At 28.0% G+C, this 20,285-nt stretch overlaps 1 protein-coding gene across 1 annotated transcript; it reads right to left on the reverse strand.

Moving 5' to 3' along the window:
• Positions 1–4,610: 4,610 nt before the first annotated feature.
• CPR17 (cuticular protein 17) lies at positions 4,611–9,557 on the reverse strand. The gene is made up of 2 exons (XM_011503209.1): positions 9,261–9,557; positions 4,611–5,098 (listed from the first exon to the last, which is right to left on the reverse strand). The coding sequence occupies exons 1-2, from the start codon at positions 9,270–9,272 to the stop codon at positions 4,631–4,633; spliced, it is 480 nt and encodes a 159-aa protein (XP_011501511.1). The 5' UTR covers positions 9,273–9,557; the 3' UTR covers positions 4,611–4,630.
• Between the last annotated feature and the right edge of the window lie 10,728 nt (positions 9,558–20,285).

A 20,285-nucleotide genomic window follows, 5' to 3' on the forward strand; every position in this document is an offset into this window, starting at 1 on the left:
TATGAGTAAGGCTGAACTAATTTTAATCCGATGATTTAATACGGCCAATTTGATATTTCATTTTTAATAATGATAATATAATAATGAATATATTTTCTATATGGATATGTTTAATTAATTAGCAGAATTTCCTTTTTCTTTTTGATCAATTATAAAAATATCATGATTAATGTAATGCTTTATGTAATTTGAAATTATGAAAAATGAAAGATAAATGAAAAATTAATAATCCGAGTATTTTAATAAACTTTCATAACTTGTATTATAATATGTTTGTATTCAACAAATGACATCATTATTGTATGCATTTTTATTATTTAATCGAAATTCGTTTAATAGAAAATCATGTATTTTCTTACGTGTTATGATCCACAGTGATCGTAAGTCTCGATCTTATATACAACCTAATATACATGCATAAAAATTCAGAATCATAAATATTCTATATAAATAAAAATTACCTTATTGTTGCATATCTTGTGAAATAAAAGATTATTTCATTTAGAATTATGAAAGTGTTTATTTTGCGAAAATAAACGCGTCACTCTGCGAGAGCGAACTTCAACACGCGAAGCGTCGTCAGAGTTTGTATATTATGAATTCGGCATCGAATCTCCATAAAACGATCCATTCTTTTTGAAAGATAAAAAAGAAGAGTCATGTGGGTCAGCGAGGATCCTCATGTGTCGTTTCGTCGTCACCTTGAGGCTACATTATTACTAGCTCCTTCAGTGAGATGGGATGGTACGTTGTGCATGTGCGTGCGTGCGTGCGCGCGCGCGCGCGTGTGTGTGTGTGTGCTCGAAGAAGGCGGTCGGGAAAGGAAAGAGAATGGATATACGAAGACACTTTCGTTCTCCTCCGTGAAATCGTGACACACACAATGGGGCATTCAGACTTCTTTACTTACCAATAGTCTAGCCTCTCCAATTTTTTATCTGCCTGTCTTTTATTATTGCCGTATTGATGAATTGACTAGCCCAAGAATTTCATGTAATTTAACTGTTGTTAGGCACTGCAGCATTACATCTACATTTACGAATGATCGAACTATTTTCTAAAGTTTTTTCTGGTCACGATATTTCTAATATCTTAATTAATACTTTTAATAAAGGTTGACAAATTTTTTCTATAAAGTCAAGCTAATTGGAGATGATAATTCTTGATATTATTGTTGCGTCTAGAAATTTAGACAATATCTCTTAAATCACAAGAAGTTTATTTTGATGATTCTTCAATATAAATTGCAAAATTAAATCCATACAACTATCACTAGTTTAAATTTACATTCTGCATTTCAATTTTTAGAATATCAAACAATTGTATTTGAGCTTGGAACACATTTATTTTCTTACTTTTTGTAATGCTATTGAAAAAGTAATATGAAAACATTTTTTCATTAATTACCTATTAGTATAATATTAAGTTTTATTGTATAAATATAGACGTTATATGTTACAAAAAGAAAGACGAAACAATAGAAAAGCAATAAAAATACCTTATTTTATATTTTTACATAAATTACACGTAATAAACAATTACACGTAATAATTGAATAATTGCAATTATTGTACAAGTAAATATTAAAAAGAAATAAACAAAAAGTATGTTATTTATATGAGATCATAAAGACAATTAGAACTCATAATTTGATAAAAAAAAAATGAATCGTTAAATCAATTACCCCAAATTCCAAATAACATTGCAAAAATATTACTATGAAATGAAAATTATAAAACTTCACGATCTCTTATATGTTTATAATTAAAATTATTATATACAAATAAATAAATTAATATAGATTATCATTAATCAAGTTCTCCCTCATTTTTATAATAATATTTAATAAAAATATACTGATAATAACCTTTCAAATTCTTCTGTATAGAAATAACTTGTTAATTATCATTCTCGAATAGAAGAAATCTCGACATATCTAAAAAATTTAAATATTTCATAATATTTAATAAATGTATTATAATTATCTTAACATTTTTTATGTTTTTATGGAAAGTAATTATAATAATATAATTAATATATTGAATAGCATTCGTTTTTAAAATGTTTATAACTTCGAAAATATATATGTCAAATATAAGATTACCAGATAAAAACGATAAAAAAGATTAAATAGATGAGTGTGGGTGAAATAAAAAATATTGCGATTATACAACATATTTTGAAAATTTAATTTCGATATCGTTTTTAATCATTTCAATTTCATCAGTAAGATTTTGAAACCCAACGAAACAAATCATTTACAAAGGAATAGAATTACTTAATATACTATTCATGTTTCCTAATAATGACTAAAGTATCAAACGACTTAATATTGAATATATATATATATATATATACACATCTATATACATATAAAACATTAAGTATTATTGTCGGGAATTAAAGGATAAATAAAAATTTTATTCTGATAATATTTAGTGCCATGAAATGTTAATGAGCGTATCTAATGTATGATTGATAGTTTCATGATGTTAGAAATAATATTGCGCTAATTATTGGGTAATTCTACGTTGTTAAAAATAAAAGAATATATTCTTTTATTTAATACACAGTAAAGCAACATTAAAAATAAATTCTAAAAGTAAAACTGATTGTGTATTTCATGTTTTAACTATTTATTTGGAAATTTAATGAAAGACATTACTGTAAAGGAATTGTATTGAAACTATATAAAATAAATTATCATCGGATGATTTTCCACTAATCGTTATAAAAATTATACAGCAACGTTAAATTTATTCTACAAAGTTATATAATTTCTTATTAGCCTTATTTAAAAATAATTTAAGAATAATACTTTATATTATGTCATTGAAAGAATATTTATCAATGATTATGCATAAAATTTTATTTTGTTGTGTATGTATATATATATATATATATAAAAATTTAACATAGTATAGTATATTAGGTTCATATAGTTTACCAGTTTATCAATCATTGGTAACTGGTGTTGGAACCTTCTAGTACAAAATATTCGCATAAAGTTACAAAGAATACAATACATAATTTTGCATTTACAATTCGAAATCGAAATACGTTATTAGTTTAGACAGTCAATTTATCATTATTGTAATCAAGATAATTATCAAAATTACAATCAAAAGATCAGCATTTTATCGTATTTAAAAACTAATGAAGGGATTGAAAAAAAGTTATAGTTATACTGTATTAATTAGTTTATTAGAGAGCAACATTAATTGTTATTTAAAAAAATTTATCCAACCGTGCACGACATCTACCATCATCGGTTGAAAGTCTTAGATAATTTGATTTTATCCATTGTAAGTTTATTGTGATGAACGTTAGAAGAAGGAATAATTAATTTCAATCGGTAAAAGACATTAATGAGACTCTCGAGATAAGAAATTTGATTATGTATTTAACTTCTGTGCAATTTATAGTTTATAATGACATGCCAAATAAATTTATTGTAATTTATTTTAATTTGATTAAAAAAAAAAAATACATTGTTTTGTTTTTATAATTTTCGTTATTTAATAGAGAACATACAAATAATTTTTGCGCGGAAACTGATGTATTATTACAAATCAAATTATCAAATTATATCTGATAAATAAACATCGCCTACGTCATTGAAATTACAAATGCTTTTATTTTTAATCACATAAGCGACGGCGTCTAATGCATAAATTCAATTATATATTTAAATCTGAAAATTATCATGGAAAGAAATGATATGACAACTTATCTAGTACATTAATGATGATGGGCGGTAAAATTCATAAAATATCAATGAAAATTTTGTCTAATTAACATCAATTCGTTTACCATCGCGCAGAAGTAACATTCTACGAGCATTTTTACACTGATATTGAAAAATTAGTGATTATCACATATTATTAATATGATTACATAACAAATGTTTTGCATTTGTTATAAAGTTGATAAATGGTCAGCACTAGCAAAAATAATTTTTATTAGAATATTTCAGCATTCATTTTTATTTATATAATGTCATAAGCTATATTTCAGTTGTAAAATTTATATACCAATAATTTATTATATAATAATAATAATAATTTATTTTGTAATTAATATATATCATAGCGAAATAGCTGATTGTCTTAATTATAATCGTATAATAATATCTGCCTAACTTGACAAAAATTCTAATTCATACGATCGGATAAGTATAAACTTCTAAAAATAATTCGAGTATTGATAATAAATATAGACTAAAAAAAAAAAAAAAAAAAAAAAAAAAAAAATTATAAGAAAATAGTATATTTTGTGAAATATAAATTATCCAATGATGTGAAAATGAAGAAATACAAAAATTGTGAATTTAACAACAATATTCTTGCAAACAACCGACTTATTTAAAAAATATTATATTCCATAATTAAGAGCGTCTGGTTGCTCGAAAATGTTCATTTTATCAAAATAGTCGCCATGAAAATGGTTAAAGCCACGTACAAGATGTAATCGTGAGCAGTGCAGTTTCGGTGGAGATTCGGCCTTTTCTTTACTTATATCGCAAAATATTGAAACAACGGATGTTGCTCAATTCGACTCACTAATAAAATACAACTGCTGGCTAATGTTTTTTTTCTCTTTTTTTTTTGTTTTTTTTTTTTTTGTATATTTAGAACTGTTGCCTCCTGAGGGACAGAGGCTTATTGAATTGCTGCTTAATAATGACCGGCGTCGACGTGGGTGAACTTGGTCGGATTGGGGTCGGTTCCTCGGTGGTGCTCGGCTGCTTGGCCAACCAGTCTAGTGCTCGCTGGATCTCCGGGGGAATGGGTGGCGGGGTCGGTAGGTGAGTCCCCGAGACCTGGGCACCGAATTCATCGGCGGTCCAGCTGAGAGCGACGGGAGTACCGTCCGGGGCGTTATACTGGACGGATCCCTGGATAAGTTGAGTCTCGGCGTCGGTGCCCTCGTACTTGCGCGAGCCTACCTCCTTCTGGAGTATTCCACCTTCGGTCTCGTACACGAATGCGTAATTGCCGAGTTTATCGCCCACATCGTTCGAAGCCTTAATAATCTTCTCCGGCTTGCGGAAGAGGTCATCCTGGCAGTAGCTCGTTGCCAGTAGGCACACCACAAGCTGAAATTGAAATGATTATGAAATTTGCGATTAACTTGTATGACGTATTAATGAAATCTTCAAAAGAGGAAAAAAAAAAGGTTTAAGCAATTGTGATACTCGTACTTGCCTTATCTGCTTATGGGACATTATCGAATTTGATATGCTAAATTATGTATTTTTACATTAATATTGAGTTGAGTGAATATTGAATATCTCTCTCTCTCTCTCTCTCTCTCTCTCTCTCTCTCTCTCTCTCTCTCTCTCTCTCTCTCTCTCTCTCTCTCTCTCTCTCTCTCTCTCTCTCTCTCTCTCTCTCTCTCTCTCTCTCTCTCTCTCTCTCTCTCTCTCTCTCTCTCTCTCTCTCTCTCTCTCTCTCTCTCTCTCTCTCTCTCTCTCTCTCTCTCTCTCTCTCTCTCTCTCTCTCTCTCTCTCTCTCTCTCTCTCTCTCTCTCTCTACACACACACACACACATACACACACACACACACACACACACACACACACATATATATATATATATACGGGCGCGCGCGTGTGTGTTTGTAGATATCGAAGGAATGAAAAATATATAAAGCTTTGGATTTTCCCATTTCTTAAAATGTAATTTGAAATATCAAATACCAAACTACATTTTTATATGAAAATATTAACATGTTGTTATAATAATATTATTATTTTGTCTGAAATTTCTGAAATCTTATGAAATTTCTATTTATTTAATAAAAGCTGTGTTTGATAAAAGTTTGTACATTTTTGTCACAGTGTAAGAAACAAAATTTTTCAATATTGCATATTAAAAAATAATTTTAGACATAAATGGGTGAATTATTGTTAAATATTTTTCTAGCAAATTTTAAGACTTTAATGATGATAAAAATATTTTATCATTGCAATAAAAATAACGTATTATATGATAATTTAAATCATAGAGTACTAGTAAGTCATGAATTATTAGTAAATTACTAATATAGAACTATATAGATTCGTATTATAATTTTTCTATTTCACAGTTATTCTGTTTATTATTGCCACTTATTTAATATAAAAGTAATATAATTGATATATAATTAATTTTCATCAAAATAAATTAATAAAATGAAGAAGAAGAAAAAAATATATATGTGTAGAAACTGCATACACCCATAATAATAATAACAATTTGAATATTTAAGAATGTCTTTCTATATATTATTTGGCAAATAAAATTCGACTAATATCTATCATTAGCTCAGACTCCACTCTAATGAACTTACACAAATTAATGAAAATTAATGCTCAAACATATGCAATCACACGTCTCAAAAATCATAATTCCAGCTCCATAAGTAACTAACATTTCGCGTTCTTAATCTCGTGGCTACTGATTGTGCGGATTTTTCATGCTTGAGCCCCGATAATTTTTCTCCCTCGAAACTACTCGCCTAATTCCCCAACTAACAAGATGAAGAATTTTCGAGAAACGTAAGAGATACGACCACACCCCACGTACTGATTAGCTATTTCTCAATGCAAGCCGATGACGCAAACGAGGGAGGCGACGTCGAAGGCATCCCGACCCTCCCATGCCAAGCCTCCGTTTTCTTCATCCGCGGTAAGTGGAGATTTGGGAGCAGCTTCACGTCGAGACTTCGTGTCTTCACGGGTCACGCGCTAGATCGAGGCAAGTGATCGATAATAACGTTCCCCTCCTCGGCCCCACATTTTTCTTTCTCCTTTTTGTTACATTGGTTCCGGTTTTCTCGGATGGAGAACGAGTTCCAAGGACACACAACACGGATAGTTGCGCTGCAGCATTGAAAGTACGTCGATCGAGATCTTTTATTCTGCAATAATGTAATAAAAAGTGGCGGACTTAGGGCTCACTCCAGAAGTCATTTATTGCGTCGACTTTTGGGGTTTCTTGCTGTTGCTGTTGTTCGCATATTCAACTCGGAAACAATACCAAAACAATGGCATTGCAGAATGCTTCTGTATAGCTGGCGAATATTTATAAAAAGAATATTCTTTAGTGAGGAATTGTTTTAAAATAGCTTTCCAATGAAAAGGTAATTTTATACATTTTCAATTGTCTAAAAATCTATATTAATCTGCAGGAGAAAAGCTCGCTCGCGTCTAACCTGACGATATAATAAAGTTAACGCGTAATCGAGAAACGATTGGCCAAATTGTGCAATCGAACGGATTACACAAATGCAATTTTTCTTCGATATTTATCGTTAAAAGTCCATTTATTTATTCACATAATTAACATGAATTGCATTACTCATAAAGTTACAAATAGTATGGAATCTCTTAATTTTGCGATGAATACAAGTATAGAAATATAGGATAAAAATATTTAAATACGATTAAATTAATTAAATGTGATTTAACAAAAAGAAAAACAAAACTAAACAAAAAAAAACACAAAAAATTAAAAGAAACAATCCATTTATTAGCTTAATAGAACATTGTCGCATTATTATTATTACTTTGGAATTTAAGTAATAGATTTTTATCGATGTGAATACTGAAAATTCGAATGAATAATAAATTAAAAATGTTAGTATAAAATTATGACGGATGAAAAGAAAAATAATAATCATATTATAATCAAAAAAATTAACGACTATTAATATACAGTTTCTTAAATTCAGAAAGCTTCATTCGCAACAATGTTAACAATGAAAAAGTATTATGTCTAATTATAAATGATTTTAATAACGTAGATCACTCAAAAATTACTATATTCGAGTGTGGAAACTTTGTTAAAGAAAATTCTTAACTGAAAACATTTTTTCAAAGAAATTTGAATATATGTATATAAAATGTTTTGAAATAATTTTAGTCCATTTCGCGATGATAAATGGTGATGTAAATTTAAGTACAACTGGGAATAATCTTTTTGAAAGGCTCGTACATTCTCATATTGAATAAAAATATTAAATTCAGAGTATTCAATGTAATAAATCTTTTTTAAATTATCATATATCTATTTAAATATTCGGAGTCATTAGTGTCTTTCTAAATATTTCGACATGGAGCAAGTAGTTTGTAAAATTATAATAGAAGATTGTCGATTATTATAAGAGTTTTCAAAAATAAGATAACAAAAATTTTGGAAAACAGACATTTTTTTGGAAACATATGGTATTCTTGTATATATCTATTAATATCTTTTAATGTTATACATAAATATACTTAGCTGTATAGAAAATAATTTTGATAAACTATTTTACATTATTATTAATATTTATAATTTACAAATTTATATATCGTAATTTTAAGATTTTGGAATTTTGTAGAAACTCATTTGTAAATTCAAAAGTGCGGAATATTTGATTTTCGTAATTTATTTAACGAAAATTGTCATTGCTAACTGGAGTACACAATTTCATAATAGTTACGTGAAAAAAATTATTTACGCCAGCTTTTGACATTAATTACTGTACGTTTATCGAATTATTTAAATTACACGAGAATTAATAATAATCATGTAATAGTTAAGAAGGCTGCACACATTCGAATATAAAATTTATATTCAAAGATATTTCAATGTTACGTTGGAAAGAGACGATTTAAGAAAATTGTATACAAATTAGCAATATTTTATCCTTTTCAATTCATTATATAATATTACAACCAACGAATATTTTTACGAATATTTTTCTCTTTTTTCTTTTTTTCTTTTTTTGTTTGTTCGTTTTAAAGATTTACACTGTATGAACGTATCATCTTGCTCCTTTAAATTGCTCAACCATTACTCCTTCGATAAATCTTTTATAATTTTCTGGCTTATGCAATTGACAAGCATTTCACACATGATTTTACAACATCTAGGATCGAGGACCCTGCGCTATTACATCCTGGCTCATCACAGAGAATCGCTTACGATAAAAATCCTACTTTTATAGCTTCGTAAATGATAAAAATGTAGGAACGAGCGTTGTTTTTGGTAGGACCAGGGTGAAATGCCCTCTTCAGCTTCCATTCATCCCGCAATTTCGCGTAGATTGCATTAAGAGTTTGGCGAACCAACGCGACTGACGGCGCATTGTCAAACTCGAAATGAAAATGCTCGCGCGACGACGTACGGCGGCGGCACGATAAAAGGGAAATGAATGAGCCTGGGCTTCGCTACCCTCGGGGTGGCAAAGCGCACAGTCACACGGAACACAGCCGCGTCGCGCAAACACTCACCAGGAGACGCATGGCCGTGTCGTCCTATGCAGCCCGAGAAAGTGCAACGAGTCGTGGCTTCTCCTCGTAGAGCCGCGGTCGTCGCGACGAGGGGAAAGTGCGGGTGTCGGGGAAGCGCGAGGCGGTGCGCGCGCGCCAAGTGCAGCCGGTGGTGCTCGTCGTCGTCCCAGTAGTGAGGCCCGCGAGAGACTCCACGAGCCGACGGGGCCCACGCGATCTTTATACGCGCACTTGTGCACCCGGTACACCCGCGTACACCCGGTATAGCGGCGACGAGATGCGACGCGCCGCTTTTACATAACCCGGGAAAGTGGATTTTGGCTCGGCCGGCCAGGCGCTCCTACTCCGACGCCGCGCGCCGCCAACCGGGAAGCGCCGGCGATGGAGCCGTGCCGGACTTTTCTCCCGCGAATTTTTCCGAGGCTGGGGGTGTATCCGGATGATGATACCATCTCCGCGCAGTGTCTCCGAGATACGGCGAGTGCGCACATGGACTAGGTTCCGGGGATGTGTTGGACTGCTACTTCTTATGTATTGGTGATGGAATTTCCGTAAGAGTGTGGCGTGGCGGATGATAATTGGATAATCGAAAATCAGAATCCACGTGGTGTTACAATCCCTTTGAAGAAGAAATGTCGAAAGGCATCTCTACATTTACGATTGAACTCTCTCACGAATCTATTGAAATTAACTTTACAATTTATTATTGACGAAAATTAACATGTAAATCAGCGTTTACATGAAAAGCATTCAGAATATATTGATAAATATTATTGATTTCAGCTGAAGTTGGGAGATTTAAGTTGCGTTTAGTGAGAGTTAAGATATTTAAAAGCGCCAATTAACTGTCTATTATTGGTATTTGTGCAAATGTAAGTCACATTACAATAAAATTAATTAAAAAACTGAAAAATTGGTTATTTAGAAAATTTTTCATGTATAGTATTAAAAACAAAACTCCACACTCCACACGCAAACGTTACATATTTAAGTGCAATTTAAATTATTTTCTCTCTCAATTAATATTGTGACAACATATCAAACCGTGTTCTTTTTCATAAATGACTCTGACTCATAAATAATTTATGACAACAAATGTATTTTCTATTTTTAAGTTCAAATATTTGCTTTATCACTATTGATAGAAATGAAAAACCATAATATCATAGTTATGAAGTTAAATTTATTGTCGAATAATTATATTACAGTCGATATTTATTAGAAGAAAATGTTTCATTGTCGCAGATTAATAATAACATACATTTTACAACTTCGATAAACTAATATATGCATAACAACTCTACATAACAAATATTGAGTACTACTACTGCGAATTGATCAAGATAACATTAATGTGATATTATATTATTTTTCTGGTTAGAATAAAACAGAACAAATTTTGTCGATAGTCCTAATACAAATATAGAATAATCGAATCATTTACTATAAATTCAATTATCACGATATATTCAATATATAGAACGATATTTAACATAATGTAAATTATAGTATAATATAAAATTTTTATAAACATTTGCATAAAACGTTAATAAATAAAATTATTTATCGATACATTCTTTATTATTTATTATCATTTCTCAAATCTACCTATATTTCAGATTAATTTTAGTTAGATGTAATTGAAAAAATATATTTGTTAAAGTAGTTATTAATTTGGTGTGAATGAAATAATAAACAAGCCAAATTAATAAATAAATCAATAATTTAATATAAAGCATTTCAACTGACAAAATTATGTCGTTCAAAGCTTTCATTGGGCTAAGTATTTGAATAGATAATTTTTCAAATTGCTATTAACTTATTAGATTTTTTGTTGAGATTTATTGAATTTGTATAAATACATGTAACCCAATGAATTATAGTGTATTTAAGAACATTAATTAATTAAATTCGTAATAATAACATTAATGAATGAATTGCTCATAACATTATTTTGCTAATTTGAGTCATTTAAACATTAAGTATTCGAGAATAGGAACTAAAAATTTATCAGATACGCTGAATAAGAAAATAAAATGTAATATTGTGTGAATATAATTCCAATTAATAAACAAATAATCAATAATGAATATTTCATTACAATAGCTAAGTAAAATAATATTGTTAAATTATATTTTTACTGTAATGTTAATTTTAATAATTAATAACTGCGCTAAAAATTATTGCATTATATTAGTTTTATTCTTTGTGTAAAGTTACTTTATTCTTTTCAATACTAAGTCTTGAGATTTTTATTAGAAAAAACTAAGTCGATTCAATCTAATAAACAAATTATTATATTAAAATCATTGATAATACATAAGTTAATCTTTAGTCATTTGAAATTCTTCAATTCATCGCTTTTATTTTATTGATAATTTAAATAAGCATATTAATAATCATGAATGTCGTTTATAACAATTTTATTATAAACATTCAGAATAAATGACATTAAGATTATTATATTCTTTAATAACTGAAATACCATGTATTTAATAAATGATTTGAAATTACTTATAATACACCACTAAAACATATGAAGTTGAGATTACATAGTTAAATCATATTTTCTTGCAAGTAAATTTAAAATAAATTACTTTATTATATTTTAATAATTTAAATATATTGCATAATAATTAAAGTTCATGGTACAAAATTCTATTGCAACTACGTTACTTATATTAATATTTATTCTGTTTATCTTTACAATCTATAATATTAAACGAGTATCGTATCATTCAGGCTATTATTTCCAATTTGCTCGTTATCAGAAATATTGAAAATAATAATAATAGTTAAAATTTTATACATATATATATATATATATATATATATATATATATATATATATATATATATATCGAATTTGATTTCGACCAATTATATGTTAAGCTTAGTGAGAAGAAAAAATTAGAAAAAAGTACTAAAATTCATATATTATATTTTCCTCGTTAATACACCTATAATTATTTATTTTAATACTTATATTTAAAAGATAATTATTAATTTCACGTTATTATAAAGACAAAAATTTAAATTATTGTATAATTTATTTAATACAAATGTTATAATATTAGCCATATTAGTAAGAATAAGATTTTGTAATACGATAAATATTTTCCATCGCAATTCTTCATAATGAATTTTATTGGTATTATGTCACTAAAATAGTATATTACGGATAGATATTTTGCAATTTAAAGCTTTAAAGTATATTATGATATTAATGTAACAGGCAGTGTTTTCATGTCAATAATCTTTTCACAATATAAACATTTTCTTACAAGATAGTTTTTTTTTTTTTTTTTTTTTTTTTTTTTTTTTTAAAAAAATACTTAATATATCACATTAAAGTACACGTTATTTTTATTTCCTTTAATCAATTAAATCATTCGTGTCTCCCTTACATTGCACCAATTGACATAAAAATGTATTTATGTTAATTTTAAATATAAAATCTGAAGAACATGAGTGAGTTGTGATAAAACCATAGTCAACAAACTTTAGATCCTATCTTATGAAATTTTATGGTACTGAAAAAAAAACATAGCAAGATATAAAGAATTTTATTAAATCTCCGATAATATCACCAAAGCAAACATAGGATAATGATCGTTTGGATTATTTGTCTTGCGGAAATATCGATATTCATATTCTTTGAAAACACGTAGAGATAAAAAAAAAACTACCTTTTATACGGTAGAATGTTCTCAACTGAAATTACGCAGATCTTTGCTAAAGATTTCTATGGTTATGTAAGAAATAAGTCGATGTTTGAAAAGTAGAGGCTATCACCGCTGGCATGATTAATAAGCTTATTCAGACGCATCAAAGACAATTCCAACAATTTATAAAATACATATCCATTTCTAAAAGTAATAATAGTTTATTTTGAATAACGGATTTGTAAAAATGAAGTCATAAAAGACGGCCAGCCCACGATGCAAATTCTAAATCACCACTCGCTTATAATATAATAAACCATCAATTACCCGCTACGAGTGCATGCAAATCCATAATTTTAAGGCTGATAGTGCCGGGAGAATCCTCTCACTCCTCGTACTCACTGCCGTAATCATAATACATAGGCATCTGGCCGTAGAATTGCTGAGGCTCAAAGCGGCGGATCATGGAAGGCGACAAGTGACTCGGAACTTTTATGCTCAAACTGCACTTCTGCCCACCATTGCAATCTACGCTTTCTACAATCAAGCGCCATTTTACGTAGGTGTGCAGCATTTTGACTTTACAATGCGATCGATCAACGCGCGCCTCGTCTCGCGAAATATTTACACAAAATCCGTCATTACGGGAGGATGCTTAAACGTCAGCGGCCTGGACGTACGTTAATTGCGAAAAAGTTGTAGCCTGAGGAATCCAATGAATGAGCCGATTGTCTTCTTTTTCGCCACGCCAATGTAATTTATAGCCAACACACATTTTAAGGGAAGAATAGTTTAATGCTTTAATGCATCAACGATCTACATAGATTTTTTTCCATCATTATGGCATTCCAGAAACAGTAGAAGGAGATATCGAAAGGTGTAACTATATAAGCCGTCGTTATCGAATGATAAAATCTTTAATGTTAATGGTAAAAGTCTTATATTTTCAAGTTCTAACTGATTTATGTGGTTTTAATGGTCGATAAAAATATCACCTTTTTAAAGTCATTTGTCACAATTACTATATAAGTCTTTTTCATACAATTCTGTATTGTAAAATTAATGTATTTTATTGTTACAATGAAATAAAATGATGTATGGTATATTGATTGATGCAATATAGTTGGCATTTTCATCGTTTACATAATTCATCCATTATAACTATCTTTTAAAAGTGTCTTTTAAATTAATTGAACTTTCTAAAATTTAAAGTAAAAAAATATTAATCACCCATATGTGCGAAAAAAAAATCAGCATTAACAACAATAAAGTTGAATTTTCAAATATATAATATTCTAATTAGGTCTATGTATGCATTTGGCCACATTATAGTGATTAATTTACATAAAAGTGTATGAATAAACAAATCGGATATATTTAATTCTTCCAAACTCATTATCGTCAAATAATCTCAATTATATAACACATATTTGATTAATAAAATAATGTTTCTAAGTATGAAATCATTAAAAATTGGTCAAAAATAATCATTGGCGTCTTATAAATTTAATCGTTCATTAACTTATTTATACAATTATCATAATAGTTATGACCGTTAATACGATGCCTCAAATATATATTTCATAGTCGATACATTCGAAAATTAATTTTATAAAAAAAATAATTGTATTATGTAAACGCTAAATTATGTAAAATATGTACACAATTATATATTTTCATCGTGTAAACTTTCATCAAATGCAGAAATAAAGTCCATTAGAAAGTTAATTTTAGATTATCTAAGCTTATCGTTAAAGGATTGATTTTTGGATAAATGGAATCATGGAAAAGTGAAATATTTGTTATAGTTCAACTCCGATTAATATACGATACAAATAATTCGGTAAATCTTTATACTAATAAATAAAATCAAAATTGCAAAAACATAATTTACAATATCGCTCATATGAAATTAATACAATAAATCATTGAATTCATCAATTAATACAATAAATCACTTGGTAATGTATAGTATATATATGTAAGTATCCATAGTTACTTCAATTACAACATTAATGCTTCGAATAATTTATTCTTATTATATAACCTCGTATTACTTACGAATATGTAATTAAGATGCTTAATATTTGAATATGATAACTTGTAGAGGCACAACATAAGAGATGATCTAATATAAAAATGTCTAAATTAAGGAAAAGCAGTAGCTTTAATCATTTTTAAATATATAAAATGAAATTCGTACAGTAAGATTCTTACTATTACTTCATTCGAAATATTAAAACCTTTTCTTCATATAAAATATTCAATTGGCGCCGTAACTTATTATGTTTACTTATTTTAATTTACCAAATCTATATGTATTTTGCAATGCATAAATAATTTGCCCATCAAAAATTAGAATGAAAATCATATATATATGCGGATAAATTTCAATTTCGCAATATCCATCTTGTTGTTAGATTAATATTTTTCATCAAATGGAATTTACGACGATAATTGTCTGGCCCCAAGCGATTATTCGACCCACTTGTTTCATTCGCAATTCACATTATGATTGAAAAATATTATTAGTCCACGTACCAATAAAATATTTGACGAATAATTAAATTCAATCATTTAGCATTATAAAACGCTTTTCAATAATTGCTAATAATAAAATGAAAATGGTCATTTCGTGAGATGCAATTCGTATTAAGAAAAAACATAAAGACTCGGTTAGACGGAGGCTAAATTTTTGGTTTACGGCTCCTCTATGTTTGCCTATTTTTCTTTATTCTCTTTAAGTTGCGACCTTGAATCTAATGCCTACGACACGAGGATAAAAAGAAGGTATAATCCCCAAAATCGAAGGTCGACGTTATTGGAATTACGCAACGATAAAAATGCGGTATAATTATTTTTTGCGGCTTTTTCAAGAAAGGTAAGCGTTACCTTTACGCTTCCTAGATAACACGAATGGTCGTATTTTTTACTTTTATTTATCTATTTTGGAAAACTTTAGAATATATTTAAGTGATATTTAGGTAACGACATGGAGTTTCAAACATTTTATATTCACCTAAAGTGCGTAATTAATGTTTTGAGAATACTGTAAACTAATCTTAGGTCGTACGTTTTATTTTTATAATTTTATTTCATTTATTGTTACACAGTTTTATTCGTATACGTTAAAATACTTTAAGGAAAATATCGTACAAAATTGTACACTAAAACCTTGTTCATTATGTGTTAAGATATAAAAATTATGAGTGAAATAAGATATCGTTTCGACCCTAAATAAATTACATATAAAATGAATAATTATATTAATAATTATCTTATAATAAGTTTCATTTGTAATGTAATTTTCTTCTAATTTTCTAAATAAAATCTTAATAATAAATATGAATTCGAAAAATAAAATGTCAAATGATAACTTTTAACTAATTATAACAACTCTGAGTATCATATTAATAATAAAATACATTTTCCATTATAATTCGATTGAACAACTTATTAAATTTTAGAAAATTGTGAATTCTTACTTATTATTATAAAAATACTTATTAAATATTACGAAATTATTAAAATAACCATAAGATATGATATTATTGAATACTTGCCAAAAATAATTACACCCCTATGGTATATTTACGTTCATTATATTTTACTACATTAATATGATCACAAATTCAAATCCATGAAACTTTATGCGAAATACTCTACGAATCAGTCACTCTATCTTTCGCTCTCTTTCTCGCTCCTTTACGTCCTACTTAAACTCTCGCCGTATAGTTCGTCAATTTTCTAAAGATTCTCTATACGATTCATACACCACACCAACAGATCTATAATAAAGTCCATGTAATTACTATAAATGTTCGCGTATCAATATATTTTTTTATAAATTTTCCATTGCACCTTCACAATGCCGCATGTCTCTCATAAATTATTCATTCGGCAGTACTTTTACACTCGCAAATGATCGTCAGTCTCTTAATACTTTATAAATTATTTTCGAGCTTGAAGAGGCGTCACGGAAACGACGAGGTAATGTCCCGTTGTATATCAGATCGACGGTACATTACCGATGCAAAATATATTTATGCGTGATTGGGAAATTTTACAAGAGAAATGCTCATTGTTTATTGCGAAATAGTTCTTAACTTATGTCGTAAAGTGAATATTCCTTTCGATAACAGGAGCCGACTTCCATATTTATGACACTGAACATGTAATATCTTGTTACATAATACAAAATTATCAAATGAAATATGATGGATATTATTGTTGTTAGTCTGATAATTCCAAATTTCTAATTAATTTTCTGGTACATGAGTTTGTTAAAAGGATTATTAAATTTTAATACCAAAGATAAGAAACATAGACGCTTTACGATAAACAAATATAGATAGATATTTAGTTAAATTAAAAAATAAAGTAAATTTGTACATTGAAGAATTTCAAGTTTATAATGAGTATTTAAATACTTGACGTATAAAATGAAAATTTCAAATGTTATTTAAAAATCATAAAAAAAATTAACGGCGCTATTGAATTTTACAATATGTATTTATTACGGAGAATTTGTTTAAATCTTCTTTACTTGACGATTAAAATAACAGCTTACACGAATGAAATACTCTTACTATACAATCCGCACTTTTTATTCTTAATACTTTGAAATAGAAATTACTTATTATCCTTATCAAGTATTGAAATATAAAAAGTATAAATAATTTTTAACTATTCGTGAGAAAAATTATTGCATAACATTGATTTACTTAGCAGTTGTTGATGTTGCACATTAAAAAGTATCCCCTTACCTAGTATAAAAAATAAATAAATAAATAAAATATCATAGACAAAGAAGTCACTAGATAATATTATGAGAAGTGCAAATGATGAAATATTCCAATTTTGAATATGCCACTAGAAATTTAATTAATGAATTTTAACTTCCTTCTAAATTAGTACAGATTTATGACTAGATAATATTAATAAATTGTTAATTATATTTAATAAACTCAAATTTAAAAATTTATGTTTTCTTAGTGACATTATTTATATTATACACTTTAACACTCTTTAGAATAAATTTCACTTCCTTAATATATAATTTAAATTTGTATTTGTATAAAATTAAGTTGAAATTCATTGCGAAATATTATTTTAATTAAACATGATTGTTTATTTATGTTTAAAACATTATACATAGTATATATTTGTGAGGCTTTATTAGATAAATAAAATATTTTTAAAAAAACATGTAACATGAAAGGACAAAAATTTTATATATGAATATATTATAGTTATATTATAGACTTTTTTTTTTTAATTTTGAATGAGAATATTTTAATGAATAATGAGAAAATTCAATATGAGTTTGAAAATATTAAAAAATAATCTAATTAGTATAGTTATATATTATGATAGAAAACAATTATAAATACGGAACATCATTTTTTCAAAAGTAAAATAAAAAAAATTTTATAAGATCGAAGACATAATTTATCTGCAACTTAATCCGCTATTCACTAACTTGAATTTTCAACGTTTTTGATTGAGTATAACGTGTATTATTAATTTTTAAAATAAATTTCTATAGATATTATAAATTATAATATTTGATATTTTGGTAATAAAAGAATTTATATTATCAATATCAGTAAAATATCTAATTTCAAATTGTTTCAATTCTCAAATTAATTAATTTGAGAAATTTATTTTTACATAAATATTATCTTAATATTACAATTTACGTATCATTAAGAATTTGATGCCTATAAGTTAAATAGACAATAATAAAATCTAAATTTTTTAAATATATTTTGCATAATAACACGCTTTATGTCATTTATACGATAAAATTGTCAACTGATAGTTTAGTTTGGTTTAGCGAAATTCGAAAATATATAAACTTTCATTATTATTAAAGGAAGCTCTGCTAATTTTGTACAAATCAGTATTTATATAAAAAAGAAAAAAGAAAAAAAGATTGTATCAATTTAAAATGTTTAAATCAATAATTTGAAAGTAACTAATATAAATAAAGTAATTAATAAATGAAATCGATCTTAATGAAGAAATCATTACATTCAAACGCTAATTTTATACTTGCTTATTTGATAGATTTCATATCATTTCATCGATCATTTATATGTATAAATAAATTTGTTTGTAATTTCTTGTAAGTAATAATAATGATAATTTGTAATAATATTTATTAAAAAGTGTCTCAAATAAGAATTTGAAAATAATTTGCAAGTAATACAAAAAAAAATTTACCACAAATATCAATTTTATCCCAACGGACGAGCACTCTTACTATTTAATTAGTAATATTATAAAGTTAAAATTATGTTACAGCTTATTATAAATTGTAATTTCTTTATTTTCTGAAGTCTATTTTAATAGAGATAAATTCTAACGATATATTTAACACCTGCAAATAATTAAAGTTATATATATATATATATATATATATACATTTTAATTTATAGGAAAGAAAACGAGAGATTTTCAATAGATTTCTTAACTTATTCGCCATTATTATATAAAGCAGTTATTTAATAATTTTTACTAATTATAATTTTTTCATTCAATATATCGTCAATACAGATAACGTAGCATTGGAGATGTTCTGTATTGGTAATTTTGTAAAAGCATCTCCATAATATTACATCTATATATAATGAATAAATTGAGAATATTTTATTTTTTACAAGAATGGTAGAGCAGTCACCAATTTACTACTGGCATTGCGCATTTTTAGTTTGAATATTATAAAATAGTCAAAAGTTTTCCTTTTCAACAGCTTTTTTTATAGCTAGTCATTTAATGTAATGGCCGTACAATAATAATACAAGTTAACAAGTTTTTAAAGCTGGCTAAACCTCGAATTAACAATTTGCCCAAAGTCCTTGGAATGCGCATTAAAGCAAGCGATATCGAATTCCCATAAAATTACAGCGTACAGCAGCGTGGAGGATTAAAAAGAGAATCCTCGTGGAGGAAAAAGCCACGAAATGAGCATTGACTCGGAACCGAATTATAATCTAATGAATGAGAGTATTCCAGAAGCTTGATTAGGGTACGGCATGTCAAGGGATTACAAGTAGATGAGAGAGTCGATGAGAAAGAGCGAAGATTAACCGACTTGTCATGTCGGCCGAGCAACGCCCTGCACGTTGTGCATTTGCCTGTGAGAACGAAATGTCGTACAAGAGTAAGAGGCACAGCACTTGTTCTACCCATCGGCAGCTCCCAGAGGCGCAACGACCGGGCGATCGATCGGCTGATCGATACGCCACGAGCTCAGGGTAAGTGGAACACTATGGACGGCGCACACACTCTCGGCCAGATCAATGAGAGAGCGAGGAGGAAAGAGATGACGAATCGCGCAGGAACAATGGCTCGT

The sequence above is a fragment of the Ceratosolen solmsi genome, unplaced genomic scaffold (assembly GCF_000503995.2).
Source record: "Ceratosolen solmsi marchali unplaced genomic scaffold, CerSol_1.0 scaffold45, whole genome shotgun sequence".
Lineage (NCBI taxonomy): Eukaryota > Metazoa > Arthropoda > Insecta > Hymenoptera > Agaonidae > Ceratosolen > Ceratosolen solmsi.